The sequence below is a fragment of the Nicotiana tomentosiformis genome, chromosome 10 (assembly GCF_000390325.3).
Source record: "Nicotiana tomentosiformis chromosome 10, ASM39032v3, whole genome shotgun sequence".
In the NCBI taxonomy this organism is placed as follows: Eukaryota; Viridiplantae; Streptophyta; class Magnoliopsida; order Solanales; family Solanaceae; genus Nicotiana; species Nicotiana tomentosiformis.
In genome coordinates, this window is record NC_090821.1 from 74,332,846 (window position 1) to 74,353,784 (window position 20,939).

The following is a 20,939-nucleotide window of genomic DNA, read 5'->3' on the forward strand; positions in this document are numbered from 1 at the left end:
ATAGGCTAATCCATACCGGAGCTAGTATTGCTAATGAAAATATTCTTGTCCATTAGATAAGAAAATAGAAAGAAATATTCAGAAAGAATAATTCCCCCTATTTAATTAAAAGCAGGATATAGAATAATTTTCAAAGCTAAAATTTATTAGGAACTAGAAACAAAAGCCACAGTAATGACTGGGCAGAAATTCAAAGTACTGAACAACTGAATGAAATGAAAAGGAAAAGCTCTTAAATGGATTCAGTTGTCTACTGAGCTCTCCTTCTCTCGACACCTTCCGAATTTCTGAGACGTCCATTTTATAACCACTCCATAACTAGTTATGCTTTGGTTATGAGTTTCGTTATGGGTCTATTATAAAAGTCTCGATTCGTCCATTGTCTTCTTGGGCCTTGTTTATTTACTCCATCACATCTTACTTTTCTCCTTTGGTGCGCTATTTCTTAAAATCTTCCTTGATTCTACATCACTTATTTTGCAATCTTTCCTACATAATTTACTAAAAGTTAGGGAAGAATATGATAATTTTTTTAATTTTATAGAGAAAATCATATATTAAAAATCAAGTAAAACGCACTTATCAGCACGCACAGGGTACGACTTAGAATTGAATTAGAATGCCTTTAAGTAAATAACTCCAACATAGTAATCGTGTAGCAGGAGATGATAGTCTGTGCCCACTGAATAATACGAGCAACCTCTACCTTAAGAGAGTTACGAAGTATTATTTATGTTGCACGGGGTGATCCTTTAGGCTAAAGAACTTATGACCCCCATTCTCTTTTTTTATGTGCGTGTTATTTACACTTAGTCATTCAACATAGATCAATATAGTTTGTCCCTTTGTAGTTATTACCGATTTTCATATGTTTTAATAAGACTCTACAACTTCTGAATTTTCCTTCTATTTATTTGATCACCTAACTTAATTACATAATCCACATAGTCTAAAGTTTGGTCGAGACCCACAGTATTGCACCTCGAGGAGTGACTAACACCTTCTCTTTGAGGTAATTTGATCCCTTACCCGATCATTGGTGACACGGACTAGTCAAACAGAGTTATTTGCAAATAGGTTCCCTAATGCACCTTAAATATCATTAGGTGGCGACGCTTCTCTTTCAATACCCATTTAAAAGAGTTGTCATATGTCGAAACCCGCTTTCGCGAGAAAACAAGGTGTGACATCATCAATGTAAACCTCCATTGATTTTCCTGTTAGTTCATCGAACATTCGATTTACTAGGCATTGGTAAGTTGCAGCAACAGTTTTTAGTCGGAATGACATTACGTTATAGCAGTAGGTGTTGTACTTAGTGATGAAGGACGTTTCTTCCTGGTCACTCGAGTCCATCCAAATTTGGTTATACCCGGAATAGGCATCGAGAAAGCTGAAGATCTCATGGGCGGTCATCGCATCAATCATGCAATTGATGTTGGGCAAAGGGAAAGAGTCCTTGGGATATGCCTTATTCAAGTCTTTGTAGTCTTCACACATTCTTAATTTATTCCCCTTTTTAGGGACTACCACTACGTTTGCTAACCAGTTCGGGTATTTAACCTCCCGGATGGACCCTATTTTAAAGGGTTTAGATACCTCATCTTTGATGAATGCATGCTTGACTTCGGACTAAGGCCTCATTTTCTGTTTGACCAGGTGGAACTTCGGATCCAGGCTCAGCTTATGAGTAGTTTTCTCCTGCGGAATCCCTATCATGTCAAAGTGGGACCAAGCGAAACAATCTATGTTAGCCATAAGGAATTTAATGAGTTTTTTCCTAAGCTCGTGATTTAACCCCGTGCCCAAGTATACCTTACGATCGGGCAGGTGCTCGATCAATATGACTTGCTCCAGTTCTTCGATCGTTGATTTGGTGGCGTCGGAATCGTCGGGGACTATGAAGGATCTGGGAACTTCATAGTCATCGTCCCCATCTGTCCCCTACTTCTCCATTTCAGTCGGGGCCGGTGTCAATGATTGCTATTTGTTCCCTCCCTTAGAGACCGAACTCGGATCCTTTAGTGTAGAAAGTGTGGATATCGGGACCACCTCGTTGACTGTGAACATCTCCTTTGTGGTCGGTTGTTCTCCATAAATTGTTTTAATCCCTCCTGCCTTTGTAAATTTCAACACCTGGTGAAGTGTCGAGGGCACTGCCCTCATGTTGTGAATCCATCATGTTGTGAATCCACAACCTCCCGAACAGAGCATTATATCTCATATCTCCTTCGATCACGTAGACTTTTGCTTCCTGAATGGTTTCGGCGGTGTTCACCGGTAGTGTTATATCTCCTTCAGTGGTCTCACACGCCATATTGAATCCATTTAGAACTCGGACTGCGGGCATAATTTGGTCTTGCAGACCCAGCTGCGCTATGACTCTCGATCTGATGATATTGGCCGAGCTACCTGGATCAATTAACACACGTTTAACTCGAGATTTATTTATGAGTACAGATATTATTAGTGCATCGTTATGTGGTTGTACGATGCCTTCAGCGTCCTCGTCGTTGAAAGATAAGGTTACTAATGGCACGTAATCTCGAGTCCATTTTTCTCTAGTGATAGACACTTTGGTGCGCTTTAACATCGGCCCCCGGGGGATGTCGACTCCACTAATGATCTTGTTAATGACGTGATGAGGTTCCTCCTGTTCGATCTATTTACTAGAGTCCCTCTCCTGAAATGGTTTTTGGCTTGATCGCTCAGGAACACTCGGAGATGTTCGTTGTTGAATAACCGGGCTACTTCCTCTCTCAAGTGTCGACAATCTTCTATTCTGTGGCCGTGAGTGACGTGATATTTACACATTAGGTTGGGGTCCCTTTGGGCTGGATCAGACTGTAGAGGTTGAGGCCATTTGGTGTCTCTGATGCGTATGATTGCAGATACAATGGCAGCAACATCGACGTTAAAGTTGTACTCCGATAAATTTGGCACTTCCTTAGGCCCGATGGGCCTGTCGAAACCACTTTTGCTCATGAGTCCCCGGTTATTTTGACCTCGATCGCTTCTATTTTCCCTTCTCTTGGGGTTTTGTTTGGACCCATTACCTTGTCGGTCTTCGTTGTATGGTTGATACTAGTCCCTATTTGATCGAGGTTCACGATCAATGTCTCTTTTGGACATGTCAATAGCTCTAACGGGATAAACGGACCTGGAAGGGGCCCTAAGATGATCATCTTCAACCCTAATTTTGATTAATACCGATTATGTTCGTCAGCCCAAGTTACAGTCGGATATTCTATCAGATTTTGCTTCAACTGTTGTGAAGCCAACGAGCTTCGAGTATTGAGTCCTTGGGTGAAGGCATGAACGGCCCAATCATCTGCGACGAGAGGCAAGTCCATTCGTTCCATTTGAAACCGGAACACAAATTCCATGAGCATCTTATTATCTCTCTGTCTCACTTTGAAAAAGTCTGACTTCCTGGTCTCGACCTTGATGGCCCCGACGTGTGCTTTCACGAAGAAGTCTACAAGCATAGAAAACGACTCAATAAAATTAGGGGGTACGTTGTGATACCATATCATAGATCCATTTGACAAAGTTTCCCCTAACTTTTTTAGCAGGACAGACTCGATCTCATGATCCTCCAAGTCGTTCCCTTTGATGGAGCACGTGTAAGAGGTCACATGCTCATTTGGGTCGGTTGTTCCGTTGTACTTAGGAATTTCAGGCATGTGGAACTTCTTTGGGATTGGCTTCGGAGCAGCGCTAGGAAGGAAAGGTTTCTGAACAAACTTCTTGGAATCCAGGCCCTTCAATATCGATAACACTCATGGGATTTGGTCGACCCTGCAATTGTAAGTTTCCACCTTTTTGTAATCAGCTTAGATTTTCTTTTCTTTCGATTCTACCCGTTTATTCAGTTCCTCGAGCATTTTTATAATTTCAGGGTTAGCCCCGGGTTCAGCTTCACTCGGCCTCACAGTGATTGGTTCGTTTCTGCGAGTGATTTTCGGGACGGCTTGGGCTCAACTCTGTTGGGGGGCACGGCTTTGGTTCTGCAGTTGGGCTATCGCTATGTGTTGGGCCTTTAGCATTTCGAAGATCACTTACAAGTTGATCCCATCTTTTTCACTATCGTGTGTATTTTGGGATGCCAATCGGACTCCCTGGCGGACGTTGTTCTCAGGATCGGTAGGAAGATTCGCATTGATGGCCACATGTGAGTTAATGTCGATCGGGTCCGCGACCGGAACTCCGATGGGATCGACAGGTGGCACCTCGTTCCTGGGTAACATATTTTTGTTCTCGGCGTGGTGACCGGACTTAGCATCCATATTTAGAGGTGCAGATTGGGAGTTCGACATTTTGAACTTTGACCTGCAATTAAAGACACTTCAAAGTACAAGTGTAAAATAAGGTGCGTTATAGAAATTTGTATCAAATTACCACTATTATCCTTAACCCCATGGTGGCGCCAAACTGTTTACCCTAAAAATGGATAACAATTAAATTTTTAAGTGATTTTAAGGATACGCGGATTAATTCGATACAAACGATAAATTGCGTTAGATTAAACAAAAAAAGATATAGTAAATTCAAACCACGTGAGTAGGACAATTCCAGCCTTGATGAAATTTCCACTCTCGATTCAGATTCACAATGGCTAGCACTGGTGAACGAGAATAAGAGCTATGAATAACAGTGAAAATAATAGTGTATTGCTTTAGGATGCGTGTTACAATGTGTTCAATAAATAATCAGACCCCCTTTATATAGTAGGAGAATCCTACTCTAGGTACAATTCCATAAAAGGTAAAAATCTCCTGTTTAACTAATTACTAGATTTCCGTCGGTACGTGCCAAGATCTACGCCGTGATACTCGGTTGGTCACGGGTATTACAGCCTTCTGTTAATCGTGTTCGATTGCCCAATAATGCCCACTAGAGTCTTTAGGAATTTAGACCGATCCCAGGGTCATGGCCTCGATATACTCGAGGGCGGGCGTCGTGCCCCCGGTGCCTGACTTGACGAGTCCCTTACCTTGATTCCGATTTCTTGTCATTGCATTCCTTGCTCGATTTATTTTATCGAGAACCGGGTCGGCTTATGGGTATGGTTTCACCCGTATACACCAGCATAATATGATAGAAATCAATTTCTTTACATATGAAATCCAGCAAAATATGTTGAAATTCCAATATAATATGCTAGAAGTTTATATACAGGAGCTCCATAATCGAGCATATTATACAGGAACCTTTTGTGTTTCAGCTATTGTATTGTCGATTTATCTCCGCATAAAATAGTGCTATTTTTCAATGAATTTGCAAATACTGAATATTTTTTCTATTAAATATTAGCTACAGGGGCGAACTCAGGATTTTTAGAGGATGGGTTCAACAAGAATCGATCCCTCGTCCCTACGGAAAATTTTCAGCTACTTAACCAGTGAACCAACACTACAAATCTAACCAGGCTTCACAAAGATAGTATTTAGACAAATTATATAAATATTACACATAATATACATAATTTTTGTCTAAGACCATGAATTGACGTGAATCCTTTGGTAGACCATAAATTCTCACCTGACGCTAGTCCATGCTATTTTCACATTTTTTCACTCAAACTTGGCCCAAACATATATTGGGTGAATTTGTTGTGTCCCGTAAATTTTACTTTATTTTAAATTGTAATGACCCGAACAATTTTATTCCTAACCTATCCATTTGAACACCCACCCAAAATACTTGGAAGGATTACAATAAATTCCTAATATTATGGTACTATATTTTTACTATGCAGGTAGTGTTCATATTATTTACTTGAGTGTATTCTTTTATTAAGTAACTTTATTAGTGTTTGGACTAGCTTCGCGTACTCAACTATTTTATTTTATTTTATTAGGTATTGTTACTTTCCCATATTTCTCAACTGTTTCATTGGTTATTTGTTACCTCCCCTAACAATATAGTTCTTTTATCTTTTACCTCTTTATCCCTTGATCACATTGTAATTGAAAAAGTGACTTCTTTTTACCACCGTGCCATCTTCAAGTAGTCAATTTTTGGTTTTCAATGGTCTTATTTCTGCTTCTTTTCCTTTTCAAATTGTTCACAGTATGTTACTATTGATATAAATATGAAACAAGTTATAAAATGCAAGGCAAACTAACATGATTCCTCCCTGGTCTGCATACAACCCCACTACTGCTTTGCTATTACTTCACCTTTCCTCCCACATTCCTTCTTCGTTCTTCACTTCTCCCCCCATAAAAGCAAACACCCAAAAACCAGATAAGTAAAACTCACATTTCTTCATTTCAATGGCAGAAATAACAACAGTACTGCCAAGAACCTAGCTATGTTAAAGGTAAATATTTATCAGTACTCGTCACTGAAGTTATAGAACCAATAAATATTAGATCCCTGTGTATATATTTTATACACACTATGTACATTTTATATATATATATATATATAGAAAAGAAACACTCAAGAAACTGATGGTTTCAAGAATATATCAGTAGCTAGAGCTAGCAGTACACACACACTATATATATATATATATATATATATATATATATATGAAAAAACTCCATCTTCATCCTCTTTTCATAACAGAAATACTAGTACTATAGTACTATCCAACCCACCCCCATCCCCACCCCAACCTCCTCCATATAGTGCTCAGGTGCCCCATTTTCCCTCTGTGTTTTTGTCATGTTTTTCGTATGTTAATGGTACATATTAGTTGCAGCATTAGCAGTATTCTAATCTCTGCTTATCTCAGCTTAATCATATTCATTATTCAATATCATCACTTCCTTATGAGAAGATTACTAAAATCATTCGTATCAACAACTCATCACTGTCTTCTTCTCCACTCATCATCATACATTAATCACAGCAAAAATCTCAAATTTTTTCTTCCAAATCGTCTCACATGGATACGTAACATGGCCACGGGTAGAACCGTGGTGGGACCCACGAACAAGAACAAAATCGTCGTCGTAATGGGTGCTACTGGTTCTGGAAAATCAAAACTCTCTATCGACCTCGCCACTCGTTATTTTCCTAATTCAGAAATCATTAACTCCGACAAAATCCAAATTTCTAAAGGTCTCGACATTACTACAAACAAAATCTCAATGTCTGAACGTCGCGGCGTATTTCACCATTTACTCGGCGAGTTTTCGTCGGAGTTTTCTCCTTCTGATTTCCGGTGGGTTGCTTCGGACAGAATCTCAGACATCATCAATCGTAACAAGCTCCCGTTAATCGTCGGTGGGTCCAACTCATTCATCTACGCTTTCTTATCAAACCGGTTCGAACCGGGACTCGACGTTTTCAACGAATCGAACCCGGTTCAGTGTATATCAAAAGAGCTTCTTTATAACTGTTGCTTCATTTGGGTGGATGTTTTAACTCCGGTTTTGAATCAGTATTTATTTAAACGAGTTGATGAAATGATGAAATCCGGGATGTATGAGGAATTGGAAGAGTTTTTTGAGAAAAACGGATTTTCCGGTGCAAACTCAGCGAGTCGACACAGCGGGTTGAGAAAGGCAATAGGGGTGCCGGAGATGGAGAGGTATTTTCAAAAGTACAAGAATTGTACGGTAGAGGAGAAATGCAGGTTGTACGAGGAAGCAGTGAGGGAAATACAGGAGAACACGCGGCAGCTAGCGGAGAAGCAGATATGGAAGATCCAACGGCTGAGAGAAGCTGGGTGGGACCTACAAAGAGTTGATGCCACGGAGGCATTCACGGCGGCGATGACGCCGGGAAATACCAAGATCCCGGTTCCGGCGACGGAGATATGGGAGAAACAAGTGGTGAAACCAAGCGTGAAGATTGTGAAGCGTTTTTTGTTTGAGTGAGTAGGTTTGGTTCTACAGCTATTTGCCAGCTCCTCTATTTCTCCCCTTCTTCTTTCTCTTCTTTTTTTTTGTTTTTTTTAAAACAAATTGGGAAAAGACTATCCCTTTTATTTTTATTTTTTTGGAGTAATTTTATGGAGAAAAAATTTGTAATGAGGCTTTTGGGTAGTGGGGGGGGAGGGGGTTCTTTGGTGATGGGTTGAGGACAAAGGGAAGAGTGAAGTGGCGACCAATTTTGGCGGCTTTTATTTTTATTTTTTTCTCTTCCAACTTTTTACATATGAAAACATACTAAAAATTGAAAGAAAATCAAGAAACAGTCTTTTCTCTTTCTCTTCTAATTCCTTTTTGCTTCTCATTATCTCTTTTTTTAAATTATGTTTTTTGAGTTTAAAACCGTGCATGATATAACGATAGGGATTAAGGTATCTCGTGGAATAGTTAAGACGTGTGCAAACTATTCTGAACATCACCTCATAAAATAATAAAATAAAATATATATATATATATATATATATATCGTTAGGGGTTGAGATGATTAATTCATTCATTTTGGTGATGTAAAAATTACTTTTCTTTATTTAGTTAAAAAATTAACTCAAATAGTCGGTACTTCGTATACAAGATTTATTGCTTAATCACGGTTAATTAGATATTTATTTTTATTGCCCAAATTTACCTATTTATACTTCTAGATCTTAATTTGTTTCTCTTTTTTTTCTCATTGAAGCTCGTTAAAATTGGTATAAACAAAATTTATTTATCTAATGTTTGGAAATTATATCAAACAGGGGCGGATTTAATCTAAAAGTTATTAGTTCTTGTGAACCCAATAACTTTTGCCTAGATTCTGTATTTGTATTAAAAAGTTCATCAAATAGATAAGAATATTTAGCTCGGAACTTAGTTTATTAGTTCGATTATTATTGTATATTTACTTGAGATCATTGTAAGAACTTGTAAACTTAAAATTTTGAACCTGTCTGTTACCAAGCCTATCACAGATTATCATCTGCTAAGTAGTAATATATAGTAGAATCAATATAATTAATAAAAGTATAACAGTAGGAGTACTGGCGTGTTTCTATCAGCAGCAAGGAGGAATTAAAGATTTCGAAGGTTTGGACCAAAAAGAATGTAACTTTCCAAATTTTTAGATTGAACTGAATTTTAAGTCTTAACGGATCCTAAAATCATTCTAATTCTGAACATTTGCTCTTTTAGTACTGGCAACTTCATTAACGGGTGTTTTTTTTAGGGTGGGGGTGGGTGGGGGGGGGATATTCACTCTGTTATCCCTTATGCAAACTTGCGCCTAATACAAGACTAATTTCAAATGAGGAAATATTATGACGAAAGATTTATATATTTAACTCCAACTTATTTGAAATTGAGATGAAATTATTGTTGTACGAAGTAATCTCAAAGAAGATGAGAGTACTAAATAGCTTATAAACTCTTTCATATGGGACAATATCACACGAAATAATATATTAAATGGGGGTATAGTTTGATTACACTCTTGACTTAAATTATCATATTGTATTATACATCAATTTTGAATCGAGGATCTATCGAAAACAATATCTCTACCTCATACAAGGTATGGGTAAAGTCTGTGTACGCCCCACTCTTCTTATACTCCGTTTGTAAGATTATACTGGTTTGTCATTATTGTTGTTATTTTTGTCGTGTCTATTAACAAAGGGTTCAGCATGCAATTAAAAAGCTTTATTGTGAAAACTCAAGTGAGGGGGACCAGGACTCCACCTGAAAATTAATCTTTCTTGTGCTATCACTTTCTTGGTCAATCAAGAAAATGGAATTAAAAAACCAGTTAGATAATGTGTTGATCCACAAGAACTCTTAGTTTAGTGATTAATTGGATTTTACTAGTAAGTCATTGTTATTCTAAACTTTGTTATGGTATATTCATAATTGATTGGCTCGACGGTTATAGGAAGGGATTTTGGAGTAATGACAAAGTTGTCTCGGTAACCTATAATACACGTGTATGAGCCGTGGAAGCAGTCATTAATGCTGGCATTAGGGTATTCATACTCCTCGGGTCCGAGCCTTCTCCGAACCCTGCATAAACACAAAATGCTTTGCGCACTGGACTGCTTTTTTGGCTCGACGGTTACAAGGATCGCAATCTCTCGTGTCTCTTTCTGCATTTCCTCGTATGCCAAATGAAAAAAATGTATGGAAATGACAGCCAAATATTATACTTTTGTATGGACCAGATGTTATCCTCTTACTATTGCTTAACTAAATTGACTTTAACAATCACAAAAATATTGATTACTGTACGTATACTTATAACGATTGAATTCATATTCCTTTGTTAAAAAGTGATCGCTAAAAGTTAAAATCATTGTAAGTTGTAACATAGAACATTCATCAAGAGTAAGTAGATGTTAGGATTAAGCGTTTACCATCATGCTAAAAATTATAGCTGATAGTAAGGGCGTAACTTTATTTTTTATCCAAGTTCACCAAGCAAACACCATGTTCGACCATGACTCCGACTCGGACCACCCCAGCCTCCTTTGAGGACCTTATTGTAGGCAGGATGTTGGCGTTACCCAACAGTAGAGAAGACAAAATATTTGGTTGCACGTTCTCAGTTATACACTTTAAACTTTATGGTTCGAGGAATCCAATATGAAAGATTTATTTGGACTTTGGTCTCTCTTCACTCCCCATTAATGGTCATGTCCCCTCTCACCTTTCTTGCGCCACCACCGGCGGTCACCGGACACAGGTAAGTGCCGTCCACTTTATATTTTTCTCTCTCCTTTCCTCTCTCTCCTTCCTCCTTCCTCCTTCCACCCTTCTCCTCCCCTTCTTCTTCACACCCCCTCCCCAAAAAAAAAAAAATAATTCGCCCATGTTTTCTTCCCCTCCCTCGCTCTTTCTCCATTTTATCCTTCCCTTTTCTTTCGATTTTCTATCCATCCCTAGTCCGCCCCGCATTTCTTCCTCCATTTTTTTCTACCATTCTTTCAAGAAGGTTGTGGCGACCCAGATATAGGCCAAGGAGCATTGCCGATGCTCTCCAGATCGCCTCTTTTTTCCTCTTGTAGAGGGCCCAGCAGCTGTGTGCAGGTACCAACTCGACGGTGACGACCAGCGGCAGCGGAGGCGTGTGGCAGTGTATGGAAGGCCTGAAATTGACACATGCAGGTGTTGTAACAATGCTTTGTCATCCAAATCAATAATCCAGGTTCTACCCACCCGAAGTTGGTACCTCTGGATATCTTGTCTTCCTTTGTTTTCCTTTCCTGCGAGTTACATAATTGCATTAGTTAGTTTTAGTACAGTGCCTATTTGTTTGTCTGAAATATTGTTTGGTGCCTTAGCTTTTAATGGAATTCTTATTTGCTTACTTGTAGTTTCGTTTGGGTTCTTAAGCTTTCGAATTCGTAGCTTATATTCCTTTATTTTTGCTATTTGGTATTTGAGTATTAGTGATTATTTAAGACCACTTAGACTATAGTGGCTGTGGTAAACGATGGAAGAGTAAGATCATGTCATCAGGGGTGGCGGGGGCAGGGACTAAGGGCGGAAAAGGGGATAAGGGAGCCTCTAAGATGAGAATTGGGACCTGTAACATAGGGACTTTGACGGGGAAGTCTGTAGAGTTAGGTAAGATTCTTCAGAAGAGTAAGATCAACATAGCATGCGTCCAGGAAACTAGATTGGTAGGTACGAGGGCTCGGGATGTGGACGGGTTTAAACTTTGGTACTCAGAAGGCACTGGGACAAGAATGGTGTGGGTATTTTAGTTGACAGGGACCTCAGGGAGCTCGTGGTTGAGGTTAGGAGGGTAAACGATAGATTGATGAGTATTAAGCTAGTAGTTGGGAGGGTTTATTATAAACGCCATTAGCGCGTACGCTCCTCATGTAGGCTTGGACTAGCAGGTCAAGAGACAATTCTGGGAGGATTTAGATGAAGTGGTACGCGGTATCCCACACATCGAGAAGTTGTTCAATGGTAGGGATTTTAATGGTCATATTGGGGCTGATGCTAGGGGTTATGACAATGTGCATGGTAGGTTCGGCTTTGGGGATCAGAATGAGGGGGGCTCCACACTATTGGATTTTGCTAGTGCTTTTGATTTGGTGATATCTAACTCGAGTTTTCCGAAGAGGGAGGAGCACCTGGTCACCTTCCGGAGTTCAGTAGCTAAGACCCAGATTGATTACCTCCTCTATAGAAAATGTGATTAAGGTTTATGCATTGATTGCAAGGTCATCCCGAGTGAGAACATCACGACCCAACATAGACTCCTAGTAATGGACCAAGAGATCAAGTGGAGCAAGAGAAAGAGGGCGGTGTGCAGGCAAACTAAGATCAAATGGGGTCATTTGACTAAGGACAGAGCTCAAGAGTTGGGGGAGAAGTTTCTGGCTGTGAGGGCCTGAGAGAGTAGGGGAGATGCAACTAGTATGTGAGCCATGACTGTTAATTACATTCGGGAAGCTGCGAGAGAGGACTTAGGGGTTACGAAGGGTTATCTACAAAGGGGATTGGTGGTGGAATGGAGAGGTCCAAGGTATAGTGGAAGCAAGGCAAGAAAAGAGGCAAAATTAGCGGTCACAGCGGCTAAGACTGCGGCGTTTGGGCGTCTATACGAGGAACTTGGGAGCAAAGGAGGAGACAAGAAGTTGTACCGGTTGGCCAAGGTGGGGGAGAGGAAGGCCCGTGACTTGGACTAGGTGAAGTGTATTAAGGACAAGGACGACAGAGTATTAATGGACGAGGCACCTATTAGACGCAGATGGCAGATGTACTTCCATAGACTGTTGAACTAGGATGGGGACAAAAGTATTACGATAGGTGAGTTGGAGCACTCCGAGAGTCGGCGGGATTTTGGTTATTGCAGGCGTATTAAGGTGGAGGAGGTGGAAAGGGCTATGCGCAAGATGAGTAGGGGCAGAGAGACGGGGCCATACGAAATTCCAGTGGAGTTTTGGAAAAATACGGGTCGAGCAGGTTTGGAGTGGCTCACTAGGTTGTTTAATGTAATTTTTAAGATGAAAATGATGCCCGAGGAATGGAGGTGAAGTACAATGGTTTCGTTGTACAAGAACAAGTGTGATATCTAAAATTGCAATAATTATAGGGGTATAAAGTTGTTGAGCCACACTATGATAATTTGGGAGAGGGTGGTGGAAGTCACGATGAGGAGGACCGTGTCTATTTTTGAGAACCAGTTCGGATTCATGTTAGGGTGCTCAACTACTGAAGTTATTCATCTGGTGAGGAGATTAGTGTAGCAGTATAGGGAAAGGAAAAAGGACTTGCATATGGTATTTATCGACCTTGAAAAGTGTACGATAAACTGTCAAGGGAAGTTTTGTGGAGGTGTCTGGAGGTTAGCAGCGTGCCAGTAGCGTACACTTGGGTGATTAAGGATATGTACAATGGTGGTAAGACTCGGGTGAGGATGGTGGGAGGAGACTCGGAGCACTTTTCAGTTGTGATGGGGCTGCACCAGGGATCGGCTCTTAGCCCATTTTTATTTGCCTTGACGATAAACGTGCTGACGCAGCACATATAGCGGGAAGTTCCATGGTACATGCTAATTGCCGACGATATAATATTGATCGACAAGACGCGAAACGGGGTCAATGCAAGGTTGGAGGTTTGGAGACAGACCTTGGAGTCTAAATCTTTCAAGTTGAGAAGGACTGAAACAGAATACTTAGAGTGCAGATTCAGTGACGGGGCTTATGAGTCACACGTGGATGTGAAGCTTGATACTCAAGTTATCCCCAAGAAAGATAGTTTGAAATATCTCGAGTCTATTATCCAGGGTAACAGGAAGATTGACGAGGATGTTACACATCGTATTGGAGCGGGATGGATGAAATAGAGGCTTGCGTCTGGCGTCTTAAGTGATAGGAATGTGCTACCGAGACTTAAAGGTAAATGTTACAAAGTGGTAGTCTGACCAACTATGCTATATGGGGAGGAGTGTTGGCCAAGTAAGAACTCACATGTACAGAAGATGAAAGTAGCAGAAATGAGGCTGTTGAGATAGATGAGTGGGTATACTGATCTCCTCCAAGTCACACCTCTATTCGGGGTTGTGAAACGGTCGATTGGAATAATAATACCCAATAAGGATTCGGGATCGAATCCACAGGGAGCTGAGATAGGATTAGTGGTATATATTTGGATAAAGCACGTGAAGTATCTTGGTTGCACTTCCACAAATATGGTTTTGTTTTCACTACTAAAATTACGTTAAGGATTACAATTCTAAAGATATAAAACTAGAGAAAATTGTTTTTGGATGGTTTTCAAATATATATAAAATCCTAGGGGTATGACTTTCACCTAGGTGTTTGCCTAACGGGTTGTAAACTTTAAAGCTTTTTTTATTGATCGGGGTGTATTATAGCAATCAACACTCAAATACCCACTCAATACCTCTCGGTAAGAGAGTGATTTTGCCAAATTTGGCTTTCTCAAGTCCAAATGGATATTGAACAAAACAGTTGTTAAAATGCTCAAGTCGGGTTTTACTATCTCTAGGTTCAACCCTTTAATTGGGACTATCAATCTCTTGATTTTATCCCAAATTATTTTTAGCCAAGTTTTCCTAAACTAAGTCTCTTTTTCTCAAGTAGAGACCAAGTCAAATAGGCATAAACTAATATTTGCAACCATTAATTCTACACTTAAAGGCAAGAACAAGGCTAAATAATAAATACCCAACCATAAACACGCCATAAATCAAACACCCATTAGGTTTAGACACTAGGATTGGGTCACAACCCTAGCTAGAAATCTAGCTACTCATAATGGGTATAGAGGAAAATAGAGAAGAAAAGATGATAAAACTCATATTGCAAGATTAAAAGATAAAAATCCAATGTTAAATTACCAAAATAAGCTAAAGTTTCCTAAAGAAGCAAGTAAAAACGGCTACAGGACTTTCAATATTTCAAAACTTGACCAAATTTCGTGAAAGTAGTCTATTTATACAAAGCTGGAATTTTCAGATAAAATTACCCTTTTGGAGGTTGTGCGGCTGCACAATTATATGTGCGGTCCGTACTTCTCTTCAGATCTTGACAGGAGTTGACTCTGCGGCCGCACAATTCTATATTGCCGCCGCATCTCTCATGTTCTACGGTCCGTACAATTCTGGGTATGGACGCACTGGGCTCTTCTGCGGACCGCACATTTCCTGAGTGCGGTTGCATAGTTGTTTCTACGGCCGTACAATTATTGGGCGGTCCGCATTTCTTTTTGAGCTTCTTCTGCGGAGGGGGAATAAGTAGATGAGGGTTCTGAACCCTGATTGTCATCATCCGAACCCTCAAAAGTGCTTGCTGAGGTGGAAGGCTCATTTCGGAGCTGGTATCTCCATGGAAATTGCTGTGACAGAGATTGGGCATCAGGTCGTTCTTCCACAGAGTGGCCCTCTGATGCTTCCCTAGACGGGATGTATGAACATGACTCAGAGGGCTCTGCAGCCCTACCTCGCCCTACAGTTTCCTTTTTAGATATCACTTTTTTCACGGAGAGTGGTAGGGTATCCCTGCCTCGGCCTCGGGCCCTCCCCTTGGATGTATCACCTCGCCCCCGTGATCTAACCATTATCTGCAATACATAGCAATACGAATCAGTTATAGTTCAAATCCAAAGTATCAGACAATTATAGACAAATAGTATGCAGGTTGGGGGAAGTGTGGTCCGCACATTTTTGGGTGCACACGCAGATGGGCTTGTACGGACCATACAATTTTGGAAGTGCGGCTGCACTGATGGTTCTACGGTCTGCACAATTTTAAGTGCGACCGCACAATTGAAGTGTGGTCCGCACAATCTTGAGTGCGGCTACACAATTGCAAGCTCCAAAATAATAACTCTCTGAAGTAAGAGAATTGACCGGTCTACGGTCACACACACGTTTCTGCGGCCGCGGTTAAATTTCGGCAGACTGCATAATTTTGAGTGCAGTACACACAATATTTGCCCTAGCCTAATGATCTGCGGACCACATAATTCCTTGTGCGGCCACACAATTCAAAAACAAATGGCAGTCACTTAGGATTTTTCAATTCATGCACAATTTAGACATGGTATTGGCAATTTAGACATGGTACACAGTTTACCCATCCCCCAATTAGCAAATAAGAAGTTACCCATACAATTGTAAGCTCACATAATGATGAATTTTGACATTAGGGCTAAAAATAACTAAACTAATTATGAACAAAATTAAGCAAACTGAAAAATTTAATGATGAGTTGAACATACCAGTAATGTAGTGATGCAAGGAAGAATCAAAGATGATGAAATAAGAGTGAGATGTTTGAATTAATTGAGTGCACTGTGTTTTCCTTTGTGTTAATTGTTCAGAGTTCGTAAAGTTTGAACAGTGGTGAGGAGGGACTATTTATAGTTAGCCGGTTAGGGCAAGGACTCAAGAGCTGAGTGTGGCCGCACAATTTTGTGTGCGGTCTACACTCTTTTACCTGTTACAAATTACCCTTTTGATGATCTACGTTACGCACATTTTTGAGTGCGGCCGCAGATATTTGTGCGGACCGCACATTTCCTTGTGCTGCCACACTTTGTCCATTTCTATGACATGCACAACTTCAGAGAGTTTGCAATTTCTGATCTCCAGTTATGTGGCCGCAACAAGAATTGTGCTGTCGCAAATCCCTTTCTGTTATGGCCTTCAAAATTGTGCGATCCGCACAATAAATGTGGGGTCTGCACTTTTTTCATACTTAGCTACTTTTCCTGAGCACAGTTCTTACAAAGTACACTCATTCCTGCAACACACTTCAAAACCAGTTAGCACAAAACAAGACCTATCTAAAGAAGAAGAAAAAGGAAAAGAAAAGGAAACATGGGTTGCCTCCCAAGAAGCGCTTGATTTAACGTCGCTGCACGATGCAGATTACCATCAATCACTTGAAATGAATCACCGCCACTACGTGGCCATCACTAACCTTTCCAAGATAGTGCTTCACCCGGTGACCATTGACTCTAAGCACTTCATCATTTTTATTCTTCAAGTCCAATGCACCAAAGGGTGTCACACTCACAACTTCCAACGGGCCACTCCATTTAGACTTTAACTTTCCCGAAAACATCCGTAACCGAGAATTGAACAATAACACAAGATCACCTTCTTTAAACTCCTTATTCCGAATGTACTTGTCATGGAGGTACTTCATCTTCTCCTTGTATAAGGATGAACTTATATATGCATGGTACCGAAATTCATCTAGCTCATTCAATTGTGCCATCCTTAAGTTGGAGGCGACATCCCACTCAATATTTAGCTTCTTCAAAGCCCACAATGCCTTGTGCTCAAGTTCCACCAGAAGGTGACAAGCTTTCCCAAACACTAACCGGTATGGAGACATCCCAATCGGTATTTTGTAAGCCATCCTATAAGCCCATAAAGCATCGTCAAGTTTCTTTGACCAATCCGTCTGGTTGGCATTCACTGTTATTGACATAATACTCTTGATCTCCCGGTTGGAGACTTCCACTTGTCCGCTTGCTTGAGGGTGATAGGGGGTCGTGACTTTGTGAGTGACACCATACTTGCTAAGCAAGGTATCAAAAGTTTTGTTGCAACAATACGACCCATCGTCACTTATAATAGCCCGCGGAGTACCAAACCTTGTGAAGATGTTCTTTTTCAAAAATGCCACCACACTTCTAGATTCGTTGTTGGGTAGAGCAACGACTTCAACCCATTTTGACACATAATCCACAGCTACCAAAATGTAGGTGTTCCCACAAAAGCTTACAAACGGTCCCATGAAATCTATACCCCACACATAAAAAATCGCAATTTCCAACATGGTGGTGATGGGCATCTCATTTTTCTTTGAAATCCCATCGGCCCTTTGATATTCATCACAACTCTTGACTATATCACTTGCGTCCTTGTAGAGAGTAGGCCAATAGAATCCACAACTCAACACTTTGGTTATCATTCTTGCTCCCCCATGGTGACCACCGTAGGGTGAAGAATGACAAGCCCTAAGAATTTCAACTTGTTCCACCTCCGGCACACATCTTCTAATCACGCCATCGGTACAAATACGAAAGAGGTACGGTTCATCCCAATAATAGTCTAGGCAATCCTATTTGAGCTTCTTCCTTTGGTTTAAAGAGAACTCATCTCGTACAATACCACTCACAAGATAATTTGCTAAATCAGCGAACCATGGCATTTCGGTCATTGAAATGGCTAGAAGTTGCTCGTCGAGGAAGGAGTCATTGATTTCAAGGCCATCATGTGGCCTCCCCTCCTCCTCCAAACGAGTCAAGTGGTCCGCCACTTGGTTTTCACTGCCTTTGTGATCTTGGATGTTTAGATCGAACTCTTGCAATAAAAGCACTCATCTCATTAACCGAGCCTTTGAATCTTTCTTGCTAATAAGGTACCGAAGTGTCGCGTGATCCGTGTGGACAATCACCTTTGTACCCATCAAGTACGGGCAAAACTTCTCTATAGAAAACCAATAGCAAGGAGCTCTTTTTCGGTCATAGTGTAATTGAGTTGGGCATCATTCATGGTCTTACTAGCATAGTAGACCGGATGAAAGATCTTGTTGACACGTTTCCCCAAAATTACTTCGACCGCCATATCACTAGCGTCACACATGAGCTTAAAAGGCAAGCTCCAATTCGGGGAGATGATAATAGGAGTAGTTGTCGATTTGAACTTGAGCAATTCAAATGCCTTCATGCAATCTTCATTGAAATGAAATTTGGCATCTTTCTCCAAAAGCTTACACAAGGGGTTCACCACTTTGGAAAACTCCTTGATGAAACGCCGGTAAAACCCCGCATGACCCAAGAAACTCCTCACTCCCTTCACGGATGTTGGAGGTGGAAGTTTAGAAATCACCTATATTTTTGCCTTGTCGACCTCAATGCCATTATTTGAAATTTTGTGGCCAAGGACAATGCCATCCTCAACCATGAAATGACATTTCTCCCAATTCAACACCAAGTTCATCTCTTCACATCTTGCCAAGACCTTATCCAAATTTTTCAAGCAATCATCAAAAGAATTCTCGACCACCGAAAAGTCATCCATGAAGACTTCAAGGAAATCCCCCACCATGTCCGTGAAGATAGCTATCATACACCTTTGAAAAGTCACTGGTGCATTGCATAACCCAAATGGCATCCACGAGAATGCGAAAGTACCATAAGGATATGTGAAAGTAGTCTTCTTTTGATCCTCCAGAGCAATAAGAATTTGATTGTAGCCGGAATACCCATCAAGGAAACAATAGAAAGCATGACCGGCCAATCTATCAAGCATTTGATCTAGGAAGGAAAGTGAGAAATGATCCTTCCTTGTGACTTTGTTGAGCTTGCAATAGTCCATACATGCTCTCCACCCGGTCACTGTTCTTGTAGGAATAAACTCGTTCTGTTCATTGGTAACCACCGCCATGCCCTATTTCTTTGGGACACATTGCACCGGAGAGGTCCACGAACTATCGGAAATGGGATAAACAACCCCTACATCTAACCACTTGATGATATCCTTTTTGACCACCTCTTGCATTGCTTCATTTAGCCTCATTTTATGTTCAATGGAGGATTTGGAATCTTCCTCCAAATTAATCTTGTGCATGCAAAATGGGGGGCTTATTCCTCGAATATCTGCCAATGTCCATCCAATAGCTTTCTTCCTCTTTTGTAGCACCGCCAATGTGGAGTCTACCTGCACGTTAGTCAAACAAGAGGAAAGAATAACCGGTAAAGTAGAACAAGGGCCAAGGAATTCATACCTGAGATGCGGAGGCAATGGCTTTAACTCCAAAGTGGGAGGCTCCTCGATTGAGGGCTTTGTTGGAGGAGTCTTTCGATTTTCAAGATCCAAGGACAATTTGCGGAGTTTATAAGTGTACGACCTCATTTCTTGCAATGAGTTTACGCATTTCACATAGCCATCCGTCTCGTCATCATCAAGGTTAAGCAAAACGGCCTCCAAAGTATCATCAACATTCATCGTGGCACTAGTATCATCAATAATCATATCGGTCACCAAGTCCACGAATGAACATACTTCATTGCTATTCGGTTGCCTCATAGATTTGCACACATGGAACACCGCCTTTTTATCACCCGCCCGGAAAGTAAGTTCACCGGCTTCCACATCAACAAGAGCCTTTTTTCGTAGCAAGGAAAGGTCTACCATGAATAATCGGCACCTCATAGTCCACTTCACAATCAAGAATAACAAAATCCGCCGGAAGAATGAATTTATCAATACGAACCAACACATTATCAATTATACCCAACGGTCTCTTCATGGTACGATCCACCATTTATAATTTCATAGAGGTGGGTCTTGGTTGCCCAATTCCCAAAGTCTTGAAAACCGAATAGGGCATCAAATTGATACTTGCCCCAAGATCACAAAGAGCTTTAGCAAAGTCGGCACTTCCAATGGCACAAGGGATTGTGAAAGCGCCAGGATCTTCCAATTTAGGAGCCATTGAATGCACAATTGCACTCACTTGATGAGTCATCTTTATAGTTTTACAATTCATCGACCGCTTATTTGTCACCAAGTCCTTCATGAACTTTGCATAACCAGGCATATGCTCTAAAGCCTCAACCAATGGTACATTAATAGATAGACTCTTCATCATGTCAATAAACTTTTTGAATTGATTATCACCATTTTTATTGGCAAGCCTTTGATAATATGGAGGAGGAGGCCTTGGAATTGGTGTATTAGCCTTTGGCACTACCGGTTTCGGTATGTTAATAATGTGCTCCCTAGACGGATCCACTTCCTCTTGAGTCTCCTTCACATTGTCATCAATATCAATTCTTACTTCATCATTTTCTTGCACCACATTCTTCGGGATATCATCTTCTTGTACCACTTGCTCATCATCCACAATTTTCCTTTGACTTGATGTGGGTGCATCCCCACCTTTTTCACTCCTTGTATTCATGGCCATGGCATATCCCGTGTTGTTCCTGCCCTTTGGGTTCACCACCGTGTCACTTGGTAGTGCCCCCTTAGGAAGAGTGTTTAAAGCTTGCAAAATTTGCCCCAATTGAACT

General features: G+C 40.7%; 1 protein-coding gene across 1 annotated transcript; it reads left to right on the top strand.

The window, feature by feature from the left end:
- The first annotated feature begins 6,914 nt into the window (after positions 1–6,914).
- Positions 6,915–8,172, top strand: LOC104098852 (adenylate isopentenyltransferase-like). The gene has a single exon (XM_009605683.3). It carries the CDS (start codon positions 6,915–6,917, stop codon positions 7,836–7,838), a length of 924 nt encoding a protein of 307 aa, XP_009603978.2. The 3' UTR covers positions 7,839–8,172.
- Positions 8,173–20,939: the final 12,767 nt, after the last annotated feature.